Source organism: Thermobia domestica, chromosome 1 (assembly GCF_964235325.1).
Source record: "Thermobia domestica chromosome 1, izTheDome1.hap1.1, whole genome shotgun sequence".
Classification (NCBI taxonomy): Eukaryota; Metazoa; Arthropoda; class Insecta; order Zygentoma; family Lepismatidae; genus Thermobia; species Thermobia domestica.
Genome location: NC_137454.1, coordinates 334,173,857 through 334,198,330, shown reverse-complemented (window position 1 = coordinate 334,198,330; position 24,474 = coordinate 334,173,857). Strand labels below are relative to the sequence as shown.

The window sequence follows — 24,474 nt, the reverse complement described above, 5'->3', positions numbered from 1 at the left end:
TTCTCGTGGTAATCCCGTTTCCTTCCACATTCTCATTCTACGAGTTATTCCATAATTATTCACGTGCCTTAATCATTGTCTCTCTTAGCCTAAAGGGCATAGTCGTGGGACTTCAAACTGCAATATTTCATTTCATTTGTATACCGTTATTATAAATGAATTACAGTTTTGTTTTCCAGTTTGCGCAGTTTCCTCGCAAGTTATCGGTAGTTCGTTTCGAAAGCCAGTAACAGTGAAGTTAAACTGAACTTCTGCAAAACTTAGCATAATGATTGGGGGGGGGGAAGGATTTTAACACAAACAGGAAGGAAGTTGAGAAAATGGTTAAGGCAAACTAAATAAATAAATGTACGAAGAACAAAATGAAGTGGAAAGAAAAGGAGTATAACAGAATAATTTGGAAAGGGGTAGGATTTTAAAGAAAGAAAAAAAAATAACTCTGGCTGCTTTCCAGAAACTAAATTCGAGTATTTTCAGAAAGATCTGTACTTTCCTTTTTTAAAATCCCGTCTCCCTCTCTCTCTCTCCCAATCAATTGTACATAATGTTTGCTATTCGTGACCTACCAAGTGAAGTGAAGTGTTCGTTAACTCGTTAAGGCGTTTCTCTTTCTGTCTCTCTCGAAAAGCATTCATTCGTTTGTTTTTCCACGAGCTACGAACAAAATTTTCAAACAAGTAAGAAAGAGAATGAAAGAAGCCAGAAATTTAACTCTTTCTCGCTCGGTAGGTCTTTGTTATTATCATTACTATTACTATTATTATTATTATTATTATTATAAAGATACTTGTTGTTTTCCCTCTATTTTTAGGTTTCCAATTTTTCTTCATCCTCTTCGAACAGTACGTTTCTACTAATTTTTATCGTTTCTTTTTTCTTTCTCTCTTTCTTGACATTATTTTGTCTCTCTTTTCTCCGTAGAGTTTTAAGGAGATTTAACGTCAGAATTTTCCGCGTGTTGGCAACACAAGGTCTTAAACTGAAGCCATAGTAAGTCTTTCTCCTTTATAAAAGCAATTAAAAGTCATTCGTCGTTATAACACTATTGTGTTGTTTATTTAATTAAGAGCTCATTGTTCCGTTTCAACGTTATGAATAAATGAGGCGTGAGCTTGCAGTTGAATGTGAGGAAAACATCTCATGCACAGTAATAGTTCAGTAGTAGAGCGCTCGCGTCTGATACTAACAAGTAAACCTTACGTTTGGGTGAATCGAGTTGCTGACTGAGACACATATGAGAAAGTAGTATTAAATGTGGTCAGTATTTCAGTGAAGTTGCAGGTGCGAAGCTCCAGGGGTTTAGGAGATACAGCTTCCAGAACATCACATGGTAGTACAGAATAGTCTTCATACAGTTGGAGGTAAAAGCTCTGTAAGACCTCTTGTAACGACAAAAGGTGAATAACAAATACATATTAGGTGGGTACATATTAGGACTAGGGGGAAGTCATATAGTAAGGGTGTACCTGACGGCGGCCATCTTGAAATCCGCCATTTTGAATTAAGGTTAAGTGTTTAAAATAGGAATAGGGTCATGTGATACATGATTCAAGGCGCAAATTTAATCAAAAGAACAATGGTGACGTTAATTTTAATTTACGCGCAATTGGTAAAAAGTTACAGAGAAATTAAATATTGTTGCAGTATATGGATTAGTCCTTTACCCCACCTTTAAATTTTCTGTTAATGATAGTAATTAAATAAAAAGCAGGTGGATAAATATTAGGTCTATGGTAAGAGTTCCCTTGATGGTGGCCATGTTCAAATCCGCCATTTTGAATCAGACAAAGTTTTAAACAAAACGCATTACATTGACACCTTATTAATAGCAAATTTTACCATAACTCGAACGGTATAACCATTTTTGCTTTATCATTAACCAGCACAAAATTAAATGGATCGCTCCTTACGACTACTGCTTTGACGGAATTGTTAACGACAAATGTGTCATGTGTAACTCGATTGCCTTTGTCTGTTGTGTTTACTGTGAGCAGAGCATTTGTGCAAGTCATGCACTCTTTTCTGAACTACATATTGATTGTACTAATTGAGGACTTTTCTGGAAGAAAGACCCAAGTTCAATTATGACTCAATTCCACTTTGGTCATTTTTCCTTAAATTAGCAACTTGTTTATGCGATAACAAATGCTGGTTAATGACAAAGCAAAAATGGTTATACCGTTGGATTTATGGTAAAATTTGCTATTAATAAGGTGTCAATGTTATGCGTTTTGTTTAAAACTTTTGTCTGATTCAAAATGGAGATTTGAACATGGGCACCATCAAGGGAACTCTTACCATAGACCTAATATTTATCCACCTGCTTTTTATTTAATTACTATCATTAACAGAAAATTTAAAGGTGGGGTAAAGGACTAATCCATATACTGCAACAATATTTAATTTCTCTGTAACTTTTTACCAATTGCGCGTAAATTAAAATTAACGTCACCATTGTTTTTCTGATTAAATTTGAGCCTTAAGTCATGTATCACATGACCCTATTCCTATTTTAAAAACTTAACCTTAATTCAAAATGGCAGATTTCAAAATGGCCGCCGTCAAGTATACCCTTACTATATGACTTCCCCCTAGTCCTAATATGTACCCATATATCTGTTATTCATCTTTTGTCGTTACAAGAGGTCTTACAGAGCTTTTACCTCCAACTGTATGAAGACTATTCTGTACTTGCATGTGATGTTCTGGTAGCTGTATCTCCTAAACCCCTGGAGCTTCGCACCTACAACTTCACTGAAATACTGACCACATTTAGTACTACTTTCTCACATGTGTCTCATTCATCTACTCGATTCACCCAAACGTAAGGTTTACTTGTAAGTGTCCCTGGTTTGATCCCAGATTATGACATTTTGCTATGAACAATTTTATATCCATGGATTTTCTCTGGTTATTCAGTTTCTTCTCACTATGTTTCCAAGTAAGTATACGTACTATTATTTAGTACATGTAAATAGTATGTGACATCGATTTTCTTAGAAATTACAAATGAGAATGTATCATCAAGAATGTCATTTTATTCAAGTCGATCTCATCTATCGATTGATCGAGGGTGGCGCAGGAAAACGGAATTTTTTTTTAATCTAGAATTAGCAACACTGTATGGTTGGCATGTGTTTGTGACTGATAAAACTACATTGAGAAGACTTTCCATTTAGCAAAAATGAAGCATTGAGATTGCACGGAACATGTATTCACTGTGAAAGTATTTTAAATGAAAATGTTACATTCTATGCCCTCCGAGATACTCAGAACTCAGTGTTTGCAGATTCTCTCTGTGGAGAGTCTATGGAGACAGCTTGATAGCAAACAGTACAGTACACGTCTACCTACCATCGTTGAACCGAAACTGAGGGTTAAACAAGGACTGACTGGTGTTCCTCAAGACGTAATACACTGCGCAATCGAGCTAATTTACAAAACATAGAATGTGAGCGGCGAAAGAGAGCAAATCTTTCCGATATCATATTTAAGAAGTAAAGTATACACTTTCTGGCATTTTGTAATGAAAACTTAAATGGCATACTGATACTCATACATGCACTTTCGTCAATAAAAGATGTTTCGCCTATGCAAATTAGGTTATATCAAAATTTCCGTTTCCTAGCACCACTCTATATTTCAACTCTAAACAATATTGTAGCTACACAAAAACAAAACTATTATTATTATTATTATTATTATTATTATTATTATTATTATTATTATTATTATTACTACTACTACTACTACTACTACTACTACTACTACTACTACTACTACTACTACTACTACTACTACTACTACTACTACTAATAATAATAATAATAATAATAATAATAATAATAATACGGCGGCGAAAATCTGTCTTCAACATTGGGGAGGACGGGTAAGATTTTTTTTTTTTAGCGATGTTTAAAATATTTATGAAGTTCAATGCTGTGGAGGATCAGGGGAGCAAAATTATCTTCAAGATTGGGAGGCTGACAGATTATAGGATTATTCTAGGGGGAGATCAATTTCATCTTAGTTTCCTTTCTGGCAGTTGGTCACAAATCGTTACATTTCTCCCCAAAAACACATTTCAAATCAGATTATTGGAGGGGAAAGTCCCCCCCAGTTCCAATATTGGAGGGAAAATGTCCCCGTCATCCTCCCCTTGGTTTTGCGCCAGTGATAATACTTAACCATAATTTCGGGCTATCTTATTAATACTGCAGTAGTAGTTTCATCTAAATAGATACTAAAGCAGCAATATTTAGGTTTACAAAAAAATCTCGATTTTCTTGAAAACTATGTATAAAGGTATCCATTCTCCTATATCATTTTGTTCATTTCAATGAGAGCTATCGTGTGGTATATGCCTCATTTTGGGATATCTTTCCCGCCCCTATCGTTGTTAGGGTGATAATATTCTAGTGACACTAGTATTATTTTATAATAATCATTCCTCACCTTTATCCTGCAACGTACAATTTAGCTAGTATGATCGAGCGTTTGCAGTTGTAAGATACCTGTTTGTTGTGTATCGGGTTCCAATCTGAATCAGGGCATCGAGTATAAATAATACATTTTTATTAAATCATTGTGAAAAGTCTTGATATATATATATATACAGGGTGTTTCAGATAAAACGTCCAGTGCTTATAAATCCGAAACGGCTGAGAATAAAAAGATGAAACAAAAACTGAGATAGGAAAATGTCATAGGGCGCATCACATGGTGTTGTTGTGGTGACTCCCAGGGCCCTCCTTCAAGGGGGCCCAGGGGCCAACTTCTAATTTTCAAATAGGAACACGCATTGAAACATACCTTATTCAATAGTACTTGAAAAACGAAACAACTTTAGTAGGAAATAATTTTCGATTTGGGCCACCGTTTTTAAATGGCCGCAAAAAGTGAGTCCTATATCAGATAAAACGTCCAGTGCTTATAAATCCGAAATGGCTGGGAATAAAAAGATGAAACAAAAACTGAGATAGGAAAATGTCATAGGGCACATCACATGATGTTGTTGTGGAGACCCCCAGGGCCCTCCTTCAAGGGGGCACAGGGGCCAACTTCAAATTTTCAAATGGGAACACGTATTCAATCATACTTCATTCAATAGCACTTGAAAAACGAAACAACTTTTGTAGGAAACCATTTTCGATTTAGGCCATCGTTTTCAAAATGGCCGCAAAAGTGGGTTCTGTATCAGATAAAACGTCCAGTGCTTATAGGCCTAAATCAGAAACGGCTGATAATAGGGAGATGAAACAAAAACTGAGATAGAAAAGATGATAAAGCATATCAAGTGGTGTTGTTGTGGTGACCCTCAGGAAACTCAGTGAAGGGGGCCTAGGTGCCAACTTCAAACTGATACAGGACTTTTGGGGCCATTTTGAAAACGGTGCCCCAAATCGAAAATTGTTTCCTACAAAAGTTGTTTCGTATTTCAAGGACTATTGAATGAGGTATAATTCAATACATGTTCCCATTTGAAAATTTGAAGTTGGCCCCCTTGAAGGAGGGCCCTGGGGGTCACCACGACAACACCATGTCATGCGCCCTATGACATTTTCCTATCTCAGTTTTTGTTTTATCTTTTTATTCTCAGCCATTTCGGATTTATAAGCACTGGACGTTTTATCTGATATAGGACCCACTTTCTGCGGCCATTTAAAAACGGTGGCCCAAATCGAAAATTGATTCCTACAAAAGTTGTTTCGTTTTTCAAGTACTATTGAATGAGGTATGAATCAATACATGTTCTTATTTGAAAATTTGAATTTGGCCCCTGGGCCCCCTTGAAGGAGGGCCCTGGGGGTCACCACAACAACACCATGTGATGCGCCCTATGACATTTTCCTATCTCAGTTTTTGTTTCATCTTTTTATTCTCAGCCGTTTCGGATTTATAAGCACTGGACGTTTTATCTGAAACACCCTGTATATATATAGTGGCTCAGTAGTAGAACGCTCACCTGTGGTGCGTGAAGTTTCTGGTTCGATTTCCGGCCAAGTAAGTTTATGATGGACAACATCGTGTCCGTGGGTTTTCTTGAGGTACACCCGTTTCCTCCCACATTATCATTCCACTATTTCTCCCATCATCATTCACTTGTATTAATTATCGTATATATACAGGTTTGTTAATGAACTATACCGGCAAACTGTAAGAGGTGATTCCTCACATCAAAATAAGAGAAAAAGTTCATATGGCGAAAAGTGCATAGTTTCAGAGCTAGGGCTGTCCAAAGTCGCGAAAAAGCTAAATTTCAATAGGCCCTACTTCGAATTCCAGAAACTGTGGATGGTGGTCCTTATCAGCGTAAAGGAAGCCACTCTTACACAATCCAAAAGTGCTTATTTTATCAATTGTCAATAGGTTTAGAGGGTATTCCCTACAGGGTGTAATTCTCAGATGTTTTCAATAGTGTTTTCAGATATATCCTGTTTTCAAGAAGGGTCCAAAGTAGGAAGGGCGTAAACCATGACGACAGTGGACATCCAATGCCTCGGAGGGAAGGCGAAAGTGTTAGGAACAGGCAGCTCCATGTTTCCTTGTGTTCGAAATAACGTGTGATGATATGTATTTCGTCACGTTATATTTCACGTTGTCTTCACTTATAAGCGTGAAAGAAAACATCCCACCATGCGTTTTCCCGAGTACGAAACACCATGCCCAAGGATTCCGTGTTCACTGTTTTCAAGGCTTATCGTTTGCCTGCTTTGGACCAATCATAAAATCAGAGCATATTTCAAAATGCAATTGATAGCGTACCTGGGAATTTCACCCTGCAGGGAATAATTTGTACACCCATTAATGAACTATGCATTTTTGGATTCCGTATGCGTGGCTTCCTTTACGTTGGGAAGGATCACCAACCACAGTCTCTCGACTTCGAAATAGGACCTCCTGAAATTTGGCTTTTTCGCAATTTTGGACAGCCCTAGCTCTGAAACTATGCACTTTTCGCCATAGGTCCATATGAACTTTTTCTCTTATTTTGATGGGAGGAATCACCTCTTCTAGTTTGTCGGTATAGTTCATTAACAACCTATATATATAGCTACTTTTGCTACTTTGTATTGACGTGAGTTGTATATTGTATGATTGACTAATTGAAGCTTAAACCTCTATCCAATACGGAAATTTTGGAACAAAGCTTATGCAGAGTGGGTGCATCATTTTTCGCTTAAGATTATGAGATAATATTATTACGAAATAGGACAGGTCCTAGTTCATCTTCTAGTACTACGAAGATGACTAAAAGAAATTATAGTTTGTTTTTCATAGAAATTAATTGCACCCTAAATGTAGTTTACAGCAGAGTATGACTGATGTTCTATTCAGAATTTAGTCTAATACAGTTTTTTCTCGTACCAACCACTCCTAATATTTATTGTAGTATTTTTTTCTAACAGTAAGAAAATGTGAATATAATGAATGGGGTACTATTCGTGAATAATATTCAGCACAATAAGTATCATGTGAGGTAGGTTTCACCTTATTCTTATGAGCACTCCTGCTGTTACTATAAAAAAAGAAAAAAAGGAAAAAGAAAAAAGGTAATTTTTAATTTTTTATCGGTATCCGAATATTTATCTTTAGACTTGCTTTCTTATTTAAAGTTTACCGGATTATTTCAACCAACCTAAAGTTCATTTTAGGACTTATTTACGTGCATGTTACAACTTGAAATTTACTTTTGGTCTTTCTAACTTGTGTGTTCCAGCCTGAAGTTTACATTTGATCTTTTTTTACCTGCATGTTCCAATTCAAAGTTTTCCTTTACATTTCTCTATCTGCGTGCTCGAACTAAAATTTACCTTTGGGTTTTCTAACTTGTAATTAGAAAAAAGAATTTAGAATTGTACTTTCTTACTTGCGTGTTATAAGTTGAAGTTCATCTTTGGGCTTTCTTACTTGTATATTTTAACGTAAAGTTTACCTTTATTATTATCTAGCTCTGTGTCCGCATGTTCCAATTTAACATTTACCTTTCATATTTCTAACGTGCATGTTCGAATGTAAAATTTATCACTATGCTTTTCTACGTCTTTGCTCCAACTAAAATTTAGTTTTAGGCTTTCAAACTTGCATTTACAATCGAAAGTTTACGATTTCGACTTTCTTACATGGGGGTTAATTTTTGAAGTGTACGTTTGGACTTTTTTTTTTTTTTTTACCTGAGTGTTCTAAGCGAAAGTTAATCTTTGGACTTTTTACTTGCATGCTCCAACCTGAAGTTACCTTTGGGCGTTCTTATCTGACGTGAGTGTCCCACGTAATCTAAAGTTTACGTTTGGGCTTCCCTACTTGATTATACCAACATAAACTTTATCTTTATGTATGATTTTGTAGCGGCGTGTTCCAACCTAAAAGTTACCTTTCAGCTTTCTTACATGCTTGTTTCAAACAGAGTTCACCTTTATAGTTTTTTAACTCCGTATTCTAGCATAAAATTTACCTTTGAGCAGCATTCTAACTTGCATGTTCCAACGCAGAGTTTGACTTTATACTTTTTTTTTTTTTTTTTGTTTTTTTGACTGTTCTCTAGTATAAAATTTACCTTTGAGCATTGTAACTTGCATGTTGCAATGCAGAGTTTGCCTTTATACTTTTTTTCCTCCGTGATCTAGTATAAAGTTTACCTTTGAGCTTTCTATCTTGCATGTTCCAACCTGAAGTTTACTTTTTTTATTATTATTATTACGTGTTTGGACCTAAGGTTCAATAATTAACCTTCCACCACCGTTCACAGAATACTCAATATACTTCTTGTTTCATTCTTCCGTCAATCTTCGTATTCACTTGTTTCATCTTAGAAAAATCTATATTTTCTCTTTCAGCGAGATTTTGTTTTTCTGTTTATCTTGTATGACTTCTTAAACGTTTCCTTTATTCATTGACAAGAGATTTCTGAAACGGAAATGAAGAGAAGGAAAACGTAACGAGAAACGAAAGCAAGAGATCAGCGACAAAGAAGCCAATCTTTTCGTTTCTTTTGTTGAAATAAAAACAGAAAGAAAAGAAACTATGAAAGAAAAAGAAGAAATCGTTACACAAAATATTTTTCCTTTTTCGGTCGTTTCTTGGTTTATCCGTTGAGTGTCGTTGCTGACAGAGATCTTAATCTACCAATATCGATGACTCTTCTGTTGGAGTTTCATTTCTTCAATGTCTTTTTTCTTTCTTTGTTTCTTTTTCCTTCTGTTTTATTTTGTAAATCTTGATACTACAGCAAAAGACCTCCTCTATAATTTTTATTTTTTCGTCATCCTTTTGTTGTCCGGACTATGTTTACATATGATTTTTTTTGAAAAAAACGGAAAAGGAAATATTTCTCTTTGGTGCAAGAACGAAAAGAAAAAAAAAGCGAGTGAGAAAATAAATGAGTGAGAAAACGAAAGGGTTTTGACATCTGTTGTTAGATGATGCGTTATGTTTCCATGGCAACGGGTTTAGTTCAACGCATCTTCTTGTATGTATGAGAGAAGAATGGAGTGTGTGTGTGTGGGAGAGAGAGATTGAGAGAGAGAGAAACGGAGGAGGGGAAAAAAGAATATTATTCCACAATCGTTTTTAGACTGAACTCATTTGTCTTATCTATACGAGTTAGAGTTGACAGTGCCTAGTGTTCTGTAAAGAACATAAATAACCGAATTATGTCCTTTGTATACTTCTTGTGTGTCTCTCTATGTAAAAGAAACAGTCCTGACTGACTGACTGATCAGCGCTTAGGCCAAATTGCTTTAAGATGCCTAATCACTGCGAAATTAAAACACCGCTAATTTTACAGTAATTATGTGATATCTTCAAATAGATAAAAAGATCATCGAAATGTGGGACAAGAGCACGCTAGACAATATTATTTTGCATGAGACATCGTTATTATGAGTCACCTAGTAGCTTTCCGCATGCAGCCATTTAAAAACGGGAAAATAAATGCGGATTTTCTAAACGGCTGGAAATCGAAAGTAGATAAGTGAGTCATGATAACGATATCCCGTGTAAAACAATATTGTTTAGTGAGCTCCTGTTCCACATTTCGATTACAGGTATCTTTTATCTATTTGAACATATGACATAATTACTGTAAAATTAGCGGTATTTTAATTTCGCCGTGATGGGGCCCTCTTAAGCAACAATTTTGATAGTGCGTACGTTTTGTGGTACAAAAAGGGACTTTTGGAAGTTCAACGTGGAAGCGAATGGTCCTTATCTCGGAAACCCTTAAAATTTCAAACATGAAATTTCGTATTTCGACTTTCATGATTTTTTTTAAAATTTGAACTAAAAGTTCGTAGTTTGAGGAAATTCTCATAATTTAGGAAAATTTCTGGCTAAATTTAGCAAAAATGGAAAAAAGATTTTTTTCGATAAATTGAGAAAATCCAGGGAAATTCTCGCGCTGACTGATTGACCAAATAAATGCTTAAAAATTTCTTTTTTCTTCAGAGATAAATAAATGCAATATGAATAATGTGTGAATGTGTCTGTCTGTTCAAACTAGCACAATTTGTACGCATTGTTGGTTGGATATTTTTTTTTCTTTAAATGTCAAGGAAAAGTAAACAAGAAAAGGAGTAAGAAGTAAATGAAAAAATCAAACGTGGTTGGCACTTCCTTTAACTGTTTCGGATTTAAGGTATATGTACTGTATATACAATATGTGTGTATTGTTTTAAACGTTCATGTAACTTGTTTTCCTTTTCGTGTATGCGATATGGATAAGCAAATGCTACCGTTTGGGAAATTGCTTTATTTTGAAGAGAATGAGGTACGAACCATGATCCTGGGGTAAATAGTGATGATGCAGTAGCTGCTTGACTCAAAGTCTGAAATTTACCTTAAAAAACTCAAAAAGGATTAATATAAGTAAATTAATCTTATCACACAATTTCTGTCACAGAAATGGGATATTTAACAAACCAGGGAAAATTTTTAGTAAGAGAAGGGGAAATTTTGTGTCAGTCGAGGGAAATTTTCTTAAGGAAACCTACGAACAATGTGTGGAACGGAAGGAAAAGGGGTTGGAAATCCGACGTGGAAATGGTGAAATGGGGTTGCAGTTATAAAAAGATTCAGATTTTAAAAATATCTCAAGAATATTTCACTAGAAGCTAAGTGATACTAGAATCTAAGGGTTGAGTTGAGTTGCTTTTAGTTTAGCGTCCCTTTCAACAGCGAGGCTATATGAAACGTGGACCTACTGATTAACGTAGAATCCGAACCACATGAGCTCCCGCTGGGAATCGAATCCGGGTCTCCCACGCCAAAGGCGCGTACGCTAACGCACGAATGAACTCTAGAAACTAAGAATATGAAGGTGAAATGACATACATTTAACCACATTCTAAAATATTTGTAAAATTACAGTGCATTTTAATGCCATACGATTTTCTGAAAAAAAAAATGAAATGCCCCCGATAAAAAAATATCGATAAATCCAGTTGATATGAAAATGATAGTGGCCAATGCAAAAGCATTTGCTTAGTGACATACGCAAAGGGAGTTACTGGGAACCACCCTTTTATGCAAGATCCTATGGGAAAATGTAACATTTTTGATATTAAAATATGTAAAGAAATAGCAGCTGTCCTGAAACGATGAGAACTTGCGTGCATTTTGTATAAGCCACTGCATTTGTTAGTAATACGCCGATAGTAAATTACGACAAATCACAGTAAAAATACTGTATAAAGTATACCATTTGACAGTGAATCGTTACAATAGAACAATGATTTAATGACAACATATGTAATTAATTGGTTTTAATTTGACGGTACTGCTAGCTCTAATTGCGAAATTGGCATCATTGGAAGAACCAATCAGCACTGTCTATTGTACACTCATTGCGTTCATGCCATCAAGTGAAAAGTGCACTGTAACTTTCATTAAATTTGCGCTACTTTTTATCTTTTTAAAAAAAAATATGTAGAGCGTACAAATAGATCTTAAATTTCTTGCTTTTTTTCAAGTGATATTAAACATAAGTGCATAAGAAATGGTACGGAGCATAGCCACACGACATGGAATTAAATTGTTAATTAAATTGAACAGAATTGGAGACGAATGTTGGAAGACTAGGGCAGTAAGAAACAATTAATAAGATTAGAAACTTGAGAACTTACGCTGTGCAAACAATATTGGCTTTGAGAATGATCTTCATGAGTCAAAGAACATGTTTCTTAACAGATAATATTGTTGTGATTTTAGAACGTAGTCACTAGTACTCGAATGAGCACAATGGCGCCTTTGTCTTGCTGTAAAGTCCCAACTACAACTTAATTGTGAAGCTGTATATATGTGTGTTATTACTCGTATACGGACGGTGGTAGCAGTTTCGTGCAGCCACCCGCACAGCAGCTAATGAAATTGTGGTGTTAGAAAGAGAGGATGAGGAAAAAGGGGGAGTTGAGTTCTTTCTTCTATTAAGAAAGTTTCCGAGGTTCCTCTATTGCCTTTGCTCGTGTGTTAGCGCTCAAAGTGCCAACTCCTTTCTTCTCTTCAACTTCTTCAAGCTCTCTTCGTCCTTGTCTCTGCCCTTGGAGAGTTTGGTGGTTAACCCCAAGTGCGAATTCAGTTAACTAGCTTTGCTGTGATACAGTTACAAAGCTAACTGGACCTTGTCGTGTGATATCTTAATATGGTATTCAATTACTATATTAGAAGCCAGTTTTTTTTTAATCAGTTTTAAGTTTTACGTCTTACTTTTATGCTTCGAGGCTAAAGGGAAGCGATGATGTTGAAACTGAACGAAATGATGAAATGAAGAAAGTAGGAAGAAACGGGAGAAGCCTGAGAAAAACCGCGCACGTGGTGTTTGTCCACCACAAACCACTTAACGAAGGTATTGAGTTTTATGTCGCACGGTTGTTCTCTTTACGGTAAAATAGAGTGAATAATGAGTGATGTTAGGATTAGGATTTAGATTTCTGGGCTTTCGGCATCTATGGGTATGTTAGCCCGTCACGTATGAGAGATAATGTCCCTCGGCGATTATACTATCAGACGAAAGGGAAGAAAGGAAGCAGGCTTGGACCTATATCTTAGGTACCTTCTCGGCATTTGCCTGATGTGAATGAGGAAAGCTCAGGACAATCTCAAACAAGATGGCCGGCCTAAAAAACTTTTCATAGTTTTTCGACCGAGTGTCCCCACCGGGAATTGAACCCGGGACTGCTGTCACCAAAGACGAGAATGTTAGCAACTATGCTACGCGGAGCCACGAACGCTAGTTAAGAGAACTGAGAATTTTAAGACTGTTCGAAAATTTTGGGACTCTAGATGTTCATTAGTAGGAGTAGGATGAAAATATCGAATGGAATGAAGATGTATAGTAAAGGTATTTTTCTATCGGTTTAGTCTAGTAGCTTAAGGTTAGTTCAGATATGCGCCTACTTACTCTAGTTATACTCTGTTCAATATTTAATCAAATAGCCAAACTACCCATAACAGTAGTCGATCAATATTAAAACTTCCCGTTAACCCAACATACAGTTATCATGGTGAAAGGAGAGTACAGACTACCCATGCCACGAGTGGGATTTGAGCCGAAAACAGATTTTGCAGTTGCCAGTCTGTTACGTTAGACCTTTCGACTCTTGCTTAAGAAAGAACATTGAAGTCAAATTCTCATTGAATATGGAATATCACTAGAAGTCAAGTGACTTTATTCGCGTTACAACCCATAAAAGGTTATGGCAGACCAGAGCACATCGATTCCCATCGCTTGTTTTTGGCTCTTTAGACTAGAGGTCATTACTTCTAATTTAAAAGTACCTTTCTACTTGATTCACGTATGCTGGGTCGACACTAATAATACAGTAAACCAGTCAATGAAAACGTTATTCATAGATTTGTTCAAGGTTTATGACTAGACGTAGGCTAATGAAGCATTCTTTCTTGGCATTGGGAGGTCCTTGGCTTGAATCCGGTTTGTCACTTCATGTGTTTAAGCTTTTTTCCGTTATATTTTCTTTGGTTCCTATGCGAGTGGAAAATACCTTCAGTAGCGGGCTTTGGCTGACTTCGTTCCATTTCCTTGTTGGTTATTGTTGTTAATAATATTATAACTGTTATATATTTCCAGAGTGCACGTTCACTTAGTAACATTGTCCCCATCGGGGCTTCAAATCTCCCTCTGAGGACCATGGGTGTTTTTAACTGTCCTCAGTATTTCTGTGTTTCTGATTCTGTCGAGTCTAGTAGTCAAGAAAAGTGCAAGAAATAGAAATGAGAATCAGAGAAGAGTTTTTTTTTTAACTCGTAGAGCGTTCAACTCTGGTACGAGAGGTCCCTGGTTCGATCCCAGATCATGTGAGTTTGCGCTGAATAATATCGTGTCCATGGATTTTCTGGGAATTCTCCCGTTTTTTCCTACATTACCATTCCACCAATTTGTTCGTGATTGTTCACTTTTGTTAATCATCCGTCACGTTTACCCCCAAGAGCATAACTTCGCCTTCTCCATTGGTCTACGAAATAAAATGAAATCTTTCAGTTTTACGTCCCACGTTTATACCGGTTAGGCTAAAGAAGATGGTGATGATGAGAAATGAATGAAATGAAGAAAGTGGGAGGAAACGGGAGAACCCAGAGAGAACCCACGCACACGCTATTTGTCCACCACAAAGTCCACTTAGCACGAGCTGGGATCGAAACAGTTACCCCACACACTAGAAGTGAACCCTGTACCACTGAGTCACCGCGACTCCACTCATTGATATAGTGGGTAGCGCTTGTGTCTTCGATGCACTGGTCCAAGTCGGGAGAGCACAAAAAATAATTCACAATCAATTAATCATTCATTAATCATTTCCATTAATCATCCATCTCCTTAGCGTAAAGGCCATAAGTGAGAATGTTAAATAGTTCATTTCGTTTATTTATCTTAGTGTATATTGTTCTAACAGGCTGTAAAAGAATTTTAATTGTTTAACTTTCAAAATATGATAAACTGTCAATGTAATATTTGAAGTACCTTCCTATAAAAAATATTACGTACTTATTAGATATTCCTTTTTCTTTTCAGACTTACAGCATGGTTCCCCCTCCGTGGAGCGCTCTGTTCGATCCGTGGAAGTGCAGACTCCTCCACCATCGCCTACTCCGCACTTGACCCCCACTAGTGTTATAGCCAGCACAGATAAATCCATTCTTCAGGTAAGTTCAAGATTTACTGTTTCAGTTATTTCGTATTTCTTAAACTGACAATTAATAATTTGTTTAAATTGAAAATCGAAGAGCTCATTAGAGTATAACTCCAGTTATCCGAATTGCAGTCATACTGATCGCCAAAGATCTGGATCGATATTAGAAAATAGAGAACTTAAATTTTAAAAAAGAAAAATATATAATGTATTCATTCGTAAAATATATAATTTCGTTAAAGTTATATTGAAAATATCTTTAAAATTAAATATAATTGTTCTCGGGTAATCAGCCAGGTGAATTACGTCGTCCACCATTTCGAGAACCGACATTTCTCTTGTCTTCAAGGTGAAGTATGAGAGACCAAAAAATACCTTTATTATATAGGTACTGGCAAGAAAGGGCTGGAATTTGATTAGTCGATGGCGACGTCCAATCAGCGTCAATTTATTTCCTCAATTGTGATTGGCTGGTTGACTGAGTTGGTTGGCTAGCGCTGATTTAGTTGTTTTGTATATGTTTTCTTCCAATGAGAGCACACCATGCTTGGCTTAGTTGAAGACCGGTATCTCCATTGAAATTGCTGCTTTCTTGAAAATTTATATCTAAATAGAATTTTCCGTTTTTTAAAAATTGTTTGTAGTACATGGGATGCTATTGTGAAAATACACTAGGTCTACCTTTATAATAAACAAAACCGATTTTAGAGGTCTTTTAAATCTCTCTACGTAACGTTTTTTGATATTTTTCTCAATTATCCGAATTTCTGTTTATACTGATTAGTTTCAATACCCATTTCTCCGGATAATTCAGTTTCACTGTATTTTAAAACTAAGTTCGGACTTTTTTCGTTGTTTAACGTCCCACGTTTGTGTCCCGAAGGTAAGGGAGACTCGATGATAAGATGAATGAAAATCTATAGAATGAGCAAAGTGGGAGGAAACGGAAGAACTTCGAGAAAACCCTCGCACACGGTGTGTGTTTACTACAAAGCTCACTTCGCGCGAGTTGGAATCGAACCAGGGACCCCACACACCACCACTGAGGGCTTCTAAAAAAAATCCTAACACAGTTTATAAGTACAGTGAAATTAAAATTATTGCTAGTTAGGTGCTTGTTCCAACAATATTTTTTATACAAACAAAAACTTTATAGTGGAGTTTCTAAGACTTTGAACAAAGTCCCAGGAAGTCCATCCTCTATTTAAACCTTTTCTTCTAAGTCGGTAGTCACATAACCTATCCATATTCTTTTTGGTCGTCTTCTTCCTGTTTCGCCGCCTTCCATCTTCACGACTTTCTTCCCGACGACATAATCTTTATTTCTTCTCGTAACATGACCATACTCTCTTAAACTTTCTTCGATATCTGAGTTACCTCAGCACTGCCTCTTGTTCTCTGATCTTACCCAAGCTCATAACACCACACATCCATCTGAGCATTTCATTGCAAGTCTCGCTACGGTTTTGTAGGCTCTTTCTTTCATTTTGCACTTATTCTTTTACACAAAGAATATCTGAGATCTTTCAGTTCATTTTCCCGCCTTAATTCTGAGCTCTATTTTTCCAACTCAACTCTCATTGTTACTCACAGTGGAACCTAAATATTTAAATATATATTTTCCTTCTTTAGATCCTGTCTTATCTGTATGGTTTCACTTCACCTCCATCTCCTGCGAAGTTCATATAGACTTTTTTCTTCCTACTCTCGTTTATCCTCTGCCTCCCAAAGCTCTTCTCCACTACACAGCTACTCTTCTACATCTTCTCTGTTGGTATTACAAAAGACAATATCGTCAGCAAACAACATACACCAAGAAAATATATTTTTTTAAACCTAAGCAACTTTATTAATTTCTGTTTTATATGTAGAGATAAGTATAACAGTGTAATTAATTCTATTAAGTCAAATAAATATCAATTTTGAGGACCTTTTTTTATTACAGAATAAATTGTAATAGTTTTTCTACTTGAAAAGATAACATTGAAAACACAGTTCTTACCAGAACAAAATTAATTATATTAATAACTATACGTTTTTTGTTATAGTTTCAAGGACCTAACGTCCTCTTCATCAGACATTGAGAAAAGACAGATGACAGCAAATCTTATATCTTCTTCAGCCGTTAGTTAGCATATTCATTCATATTCATTAAGATAAATCAATATGAATATGCTAACTAAATAGATAGATAAATAAACTAAATAGGTAACTAATGAACTAACTAAATAGATAAATGAATATGCTAACAGGTGAGGAAAATGTAAGATTTGCTGTCATCTGTCTTTTCTCAATGTCTGATGAAGAGGACGTTAGGTCCTTGAAACTATAACAAAAAAAAGTATAGTTATCAATATAATTCATTTTGTTCTGGTCATAACTGTGTTTTAAATGTTATTGTGATTATCCAGAACCACGGAGTTTGTTTATTGGAAAAAGAAATATCTTGAGTTGATTTTAGTTTAGCGTCCCTTTCAGTAACGAGACTGTATGAGACGTGGACCTACTGCTTAACGTGGAATCCGAACTACATGAGCTCCCGCCGGGAATCGAACCCGGGTCTCCCACGCCAAAGGTGCGTACGCTAACCGCTTAGCCATAGTTTTATTGTTCATGTGCTTGTCTTTATACAAAAAGTGTACAAGAACCAGACTGACTCCTAGGGTAATACAATACAATATGTCTTACATACAAGAAAAGGAAAATGTAAAGTATAACAAATCCCGAAAAATAAAAAAATAAAATAAAAACGAAAAGATAAACCTACATCATGAGTTGTAGCTTTTTTTTTTTACGAGAAGGAAGGAGATTACTGCAACACCACTTCTAAAAACCTACTAAAATACTGCCTGTCCAACTCGGGGGAAAAGAGCTTTCGGCGAGTGCGTTTTAAAAAATCCAATTAGGTGCGAGCATCCAGCAAAGGCACATGGCGATGGATATACACAATTGTACACGCCAGTAGAAAAAGCACAGCGTGGTGTTTGTTCTGTGGAAAATAACGAAAATCCGGAAACAAAACATAGGATACTGTGAACTGGTGTGGAGGTCGACGACAAATTCGTCCTAAGAAGGACGTGAGACAGTTCCAGATAGCTGGAGCACCCACACACTGATCGTACCGTTGGGATAGTGTATCTTCTTTGGCGCATCGAGAACACAATGGGTCAGGAACACGTTTCAGCTCAAATAAACAAGCGCGCGTAGGCACCAACTGATGCACCACTTGAAACCATTCAACCTGTAGGTATGAAGGTAATACCGGGGCAGAGATATTAGCCTATACCTGTGACCACGTAGTCTGAGGATATCGGTGAGGAATTCGGAGAATAATCTGATCGTTAGGCAACGAGAGAAGGATGTTATACAAAGTGCGAGAATTGTATCCCGTAGGGCAGAGAACCACACCACTGTATGTCCAATAACGTATTAGTGAAGTAATGTACGTCGGACAACAATCAGCAAAGTTAATAAACGGGGGGCTCACAGGGAATTCATAACTAGGCCAAAAACATCGTATCCATTGCTGTGCGAAGGATTCGTTAATAGCAACTGCAGCATAGAAATCGAGCATAAACAGAGTTTGACATTTCAATCTGAGATGTACTAGACCCAGCCCTCCCTGTGAACGGGGGAGATGAGTCCTGCACGTGGAATACGAAAATAGAAGCCACGCCATATATTCCATAGGAATAAGGAGTCAAACCGCTTAGCGAACAATTCCGGTAAGGGGAAAATTCGAGCCCGATACCACAGCTTAGGTGCAATGTAAATATTGATAAAGTGAATACGATGAATTAAATGAAGGCGACGGAAACGTTGAGAAAACAAAAGCTGGCGAATTTGTAACAACAACGGGGACCAAATCTCCTCGAAAAGGGGAGTAGGTTGTGACGTAAACGGGATACCTAAGATCTTCAAGGAAGTGACGTGAGGTACACACGGCACCCCAGGCTCGTTAGCAGGTAAATGAAAACCATTAAACTGTAATAGGTTAGTTTTCTGTACATTATACTGTAATCCGGAACAAAGTGCAAAACGTTGCAACACTGCAAAAACCCGCGCCATAAGAACAGGATCCACTCCGGTGATGGTGATGTCATCCGCATACCCGAATATATTTTGCCTCAAGAAACGGGAGGGTCCAGGGGGGTGCAGGGTGGCCAACTGTCGAAGTAAAGGATCTAATGCGAGTGCAAAAAGTATCGTTGACAAAGAACATCCTTGCCTTAATCCACGTTTCAGCGGAATAAGAGGGGACAGGTGTCCGTTAATCTGTATACGGAAATTGGCCGTGGTATATAAATTGTTAATGACTGTGCGGAAGGCTAAAGGAAACCTCCAGGCTTCCAGCACCTGCAACAAAAAACTGTGATCTAAACTGTCGTACGCTTTTTCTAAATCTACAGCTAATGCACCCGCAGGCACCTGCCGAAAATGAAAATAAGCAAAAATATCGCGCAAAGAGCGAAGAGTATATGAAAGGTTATTCGTAGCATGGAGTGCTGCCTGATAAGGACTAATGTAGTGACGGATGATTGGTCGAAGTCGGGCTGTAAGCACTTTAGTGAACAACTTAAGATCGACGGGCAATAAAGAAATAGGTCGATAGTCCTGAACATAATGCGCTGCGCGGGATTTCGGAATGAGGACTAAGATAGCGGTATTACGACCCACTGCTTCGCCTCGTAACCAAGCATTGAATAAAGCGGTAATAGAGAGACTGAGGTGAGACCAATACTGTTTATAAAACTGGATATTTAATCCGTCTTCTCCGGGGGCACTACGGCCCTTTGCCCGCCTGAGGACTGCGAAAATTTCCTCCGCACTAATGGGATTGATCAATGTCTGACACTCGTCATCCGTGAGATGGTGAGATAACGTGGACAAAAACTCCGGGGTATATGAGTAGTCTATGGGACGCGCACGTGCAAAGTCTGTATAGTAGCGCGTGAACTCTTGTAAAATCTGCGAACAATTAGTAGTAGTAGTAGTGCCATCTCCCAGAATGAGAGAATGAATGGCGGTGGAACGCCGTTGTCGCAAAATCCAATCAACATGATAAATAGTTATAGTCTCCTCCGGAAAGCGATGATAAAAGTCTTCCGACAAATACGCACTAATCGACGTGTGGGAGTAAATAGTTTTCAATCGGTGTTTGATACCGTTAATACAAACCAGGTTCTCCAGAGAAGGCGGAGCATTCCAAAATTCACAGAGAGCTTGGTATAAAAATTCATGTAAATGGTGGTCGTCTTCCCTCGCGACCCGCCCTTGCCATTGAAAAAAAAACTGCGTAATTTAGGTTTACAATATAAATTCCACCAGGAAATAACAGGGGTAGTACCGCTGCATGCTGCACCAATAAGGTAAGCGACGCGAGAATTCCTCTACAATCTGCGGGCGAGACATGATGTCATTATTAATCTTCCAATAGGAAGTGCCCCGGGCCGGTGGTAGCAAGAAAGGCATTTTAAAGGCTACTTCAATCGCAGCATGATCGGACAGTGCCACAGGAATTGTATTTTGTTGTATCACCGCAGTGCATAAACTCTCTGAAATGTAAGCGCGGTCGATTCTACTCTTCGTCGTAGTAGTGCAGTGGGTGAATACATGCTTAGAGTTTGACACAACTAAAGCGTCTTTTAACTTTAGGACACGAATAAGCTCTGACAAAGTAGGACAAGGCGTGGTAGGCGTCAGAGAATCTCGGGGATCAACAACTGCATTGAAATCTCCGGCAATTATACAATGAGGAATTCCCGGAGGAAGTAAAGAAGGAATGGTAGTTGCATAAAACTCGTTCCTCTCTTTTGCACGTGTAAAGCCAGAATGACCATATAATGCTATAAAACAAATGTTCTGAATATAACAACGTATAGCCCTTCCTTCAGGGGCTAACACAACACGATCATAACTCAGACCCTTTCGCACCAAAATCGCAACCCCAGTCTCTTGGTCACGGTTAATAATAACTTGATAATTGGTAAGAAAATCCAAAGATGTAAGCAGAGAACTTATTTCTTGTAGAAAACAAACGTCTGGTCGGCGGCTTTCGATTAACTGTTTTAGAAGGGCCTTATTATGATCGGAACTGATTCTATGAATATTGAGTGATATTAACTTAAATGAATTTACTGTTAACATTAGAAAATCACTCAAAAAAAAACTATAACAAAAAGAAAAAAGTACTTACAAAGGTGAAAGGGATTCTTTCCCATGAACACTAGTAAAGTGACGCATTTTGAGACGAATAGAAAACAAACCGAGTGAACTTTCCTGTACGAACACGAAAACTAACACTGCCAAATACATCATAACATACAATGTGGACGAAGCCCTGGAAAGCAGGTGTGAAGGTCCATAGCGAAGAGTAAACACACCACGCCTCAGGGCAATTCTGAATCAGATATTGCCCGATGTTGTGATCGTAATTCGCGTGGCTCAGCTTGGTCTATCCCTCGTGTAACATCAAGGGCACACTGTTCCTTCTTTCGTGTAGACGTTCGAGTAACTTTCCTTCTTTTTTGTTGTGAAGAAAAATCAGCTTGCACAGAAGTAACAGTGTTCAGCTGAAGACGGGACATTATTGTCTTGCACTTCAGACGAAGAACCAGACGGAACTGTTAACACTTCCTGCTCCGACGGACGAGTCGAGTCAAGTTACATGACATCCACAGGCGTATTCTTTAAGGCGGGGGTCGCAGTTTCACTTCAGAATCTTCCATAACTAGGGCATTATTTGTTAGAGATAAATTCACTTGGGGGGTTCGAACTAACACTGGAAACTCGTTGGTATCAGTCAATGAAGGCAAGCCTGGGGAACTCTGAGCAGGGGCCCGGGGGGCAGTGACAGAGAGCGAAAGCGAGCCAGAAGAGGGAAAAGAGCGATGCACTTTGCCAATCTCCGTCATGTGTATAGACGTCTGTTCAGGGGCGGCCGTAGTTGGTTTTGCGTTCTTCAAAGGACACGTGGCAATCGTGTGAAAATTGCTCTGACATCTAAAGCAAGTAATAGGCTGCCCTTCATAAGACACACTCACCTTACAACCGTGCACTATGATACGGGATGATATATGCTTATGTATTTCCATATGAACAATACGTACGCCACTGTCTATGCCAGGGGGAAAAGGAGCACTCCATAATTGTTGTTCCACTTTGCGCACTTTACCATAACTTTTGAAATGATCTTCTAGGAATGATAATGGTAATTCAAGAGGAAAGTCGTATATACGCACCAACCGAATGGGGTCATCAGCGGGGACGATCCTTACTGTGCTTGTTTCCCCAGACACATGCGTGAATTCTACAGACGAAGGAGCTGTTGCTGCGAAATGTTCATAGGCTTGTAAATCTTTAAACTTAATATATATGCTATATGATTCCGCATGTAACTGGAGCGCACAAATGTTGTCGAAGATACGAGGAAACTTATTTTCCAACCACTGATATACTTGACTAGCATTAGATTTTACATTTCTATATCTTCGGTCAAATATTAATTGAAATTGTAAGTCCTTCTTATATTCCATACTACTACAAGCTATTAAACTGCAAAACATTGTACACACAGGGTGAGATTCACCGAGCACACTAAAGCACAAAACTTGTGGAAGAAGCACGAGTCTTTTCAACTAACGTATGAGTAGCGATATCAGGCACTCCAATGGGACCAACACTACTCACGATGTGAACAGCTCGAGACAACGAGCTCAACGGCCACGAGGGAACTCGAAGAAATATGTTATGTTACAAATAATCAAAACAAACTAATCACAACTCTTCACTTACATTTATTGAACATGTCTTTAAAAAGTTAGGGTCGGTTAGATAGTAGGTTAGATTAGGACTCAATACTACAATAACATAACTTTCTGTAATAACAGGAACTGAACTGAAACATTGTATAGAAATTGGTGTAGTACCTGCTGTCCTGTAACGGAAGAGATCCAAATAGTGGTACAGTGACAACCGAATATAAATCACGTGAACTGAAATCTTGATCATACGGTATTATTCTATTATGGAAGAGATCCAAATATGCTGTTACAGCGACAGCCGGATAGAAATGTAATAAAATGATATCTTGAATTTAACATGTTCTATAACGAAAAAGATCGAAACATTGGTACAGCAATAACTGAATAGAAATCATGTAAACTGATGTCTTGAAAATGTTACTCTTTTACTGTAGAGGTCTAAATACATTGACACAGTGACTGCCGGATAAAAATCATATAAACTAAAATCTTGAACTTGTTATTCTACGGATAGAAGTCATATAAACTGATATCGTGAACATGTTATTGTATAACGGAAGAGATTGACATAAATTGATACAGTGACCACCGGATAGAAGTCATATAAACTGATATCTTGAACTTGTTATTCTATAACGGAAGAGAACCACATAAATTGATACAGTGACATCCAGATAGAAGTCATATAAACTGATATCTTGAACTTTTTATTCTGTAACGGAAGAGATCCAAGGAAATTGGTACAGTGACAACCGGATACAAATCATATAAACTGATATCTTGAACATGTTATTCTATAACGAAAGAGATCCAAATAAATTGATACAGTGACCATCGGATAGAAATAACATAAATTGATATCTTGAACATATAGCAGAAGAGATCAAAATATATTGGTACAAGTACAGCGACATACTGATAGAAATCACATAAACTGATATCTTTAATAATTGCTGTTCTGTAACAGAAGAGATTCAGATATTAGAACAGTGACAACCGGATAGAAATCATACAAACTGATATCTAATAATTTAATTCAAGAAGTGCTCTATAAGGGAAAAGATCTAGTTTTGGAATATTCAGTGAACTAACTTGCCCAAATATTATCGCAGATCACTATTCTATTTCATATCTTCGGGAAAATTCAGATTCCACTCTGTACCTGTTTCTTACACTGTATACAATTCATAAATTCAGATTTTTGCGTGCTGTACAATTAATATCTAAGCGTAGTTTGCATCCCTCTAGAAGCCATTGCACATTTCACATAAACAATGTTGTTTCATAAATAACGGGAAAGGTGGACACAGGTGTTTTTCGAAGTGTATATAATATAATTACACCGAACGTAATTACACAGAAATTACAGAATTAAAGAGATGGGATTTTGAATTGAAGCGTGAACTAATTGACGGGGGATTCAACATAATTTTGTTACGAGAGCCAGAGGACATTCATATATGCAGATAGTTCTCGGATACACGAACCGTATGGGAGCAGGAAAATGATATTGCGTTACACATCAAGAAAACACATATGCATACATATATATGTAAAAGTTCTAATAG

General features: G+C 37.3%; 1 protein-coding gene across 8 annotated transcripts in view; it reads left to right on the top strand.

Annotated features, from left to right (window-relative positions):
- Dys (Dystrophin) overlaps positions 1–24,474 on the top strand; it is a 1,830,839-nt gene that overhangs the window by 855,854 nt on the left and 950,511 nt on the right. For all 8 annotated transcript variants that reach the window (XM_081729421.1, XM_081729456.1, XM_081729463.1 and 5 more), the window contains one exon: positions 15,026–15,156. In XM_081729421.1, coding sequence (XP_081585547.1) covers positions 15,026–15,156 — 131 coding nt within the window. The remainder of the gene's footprint in view (positions 1–15,025; positions 15,157–24,474) is intronic.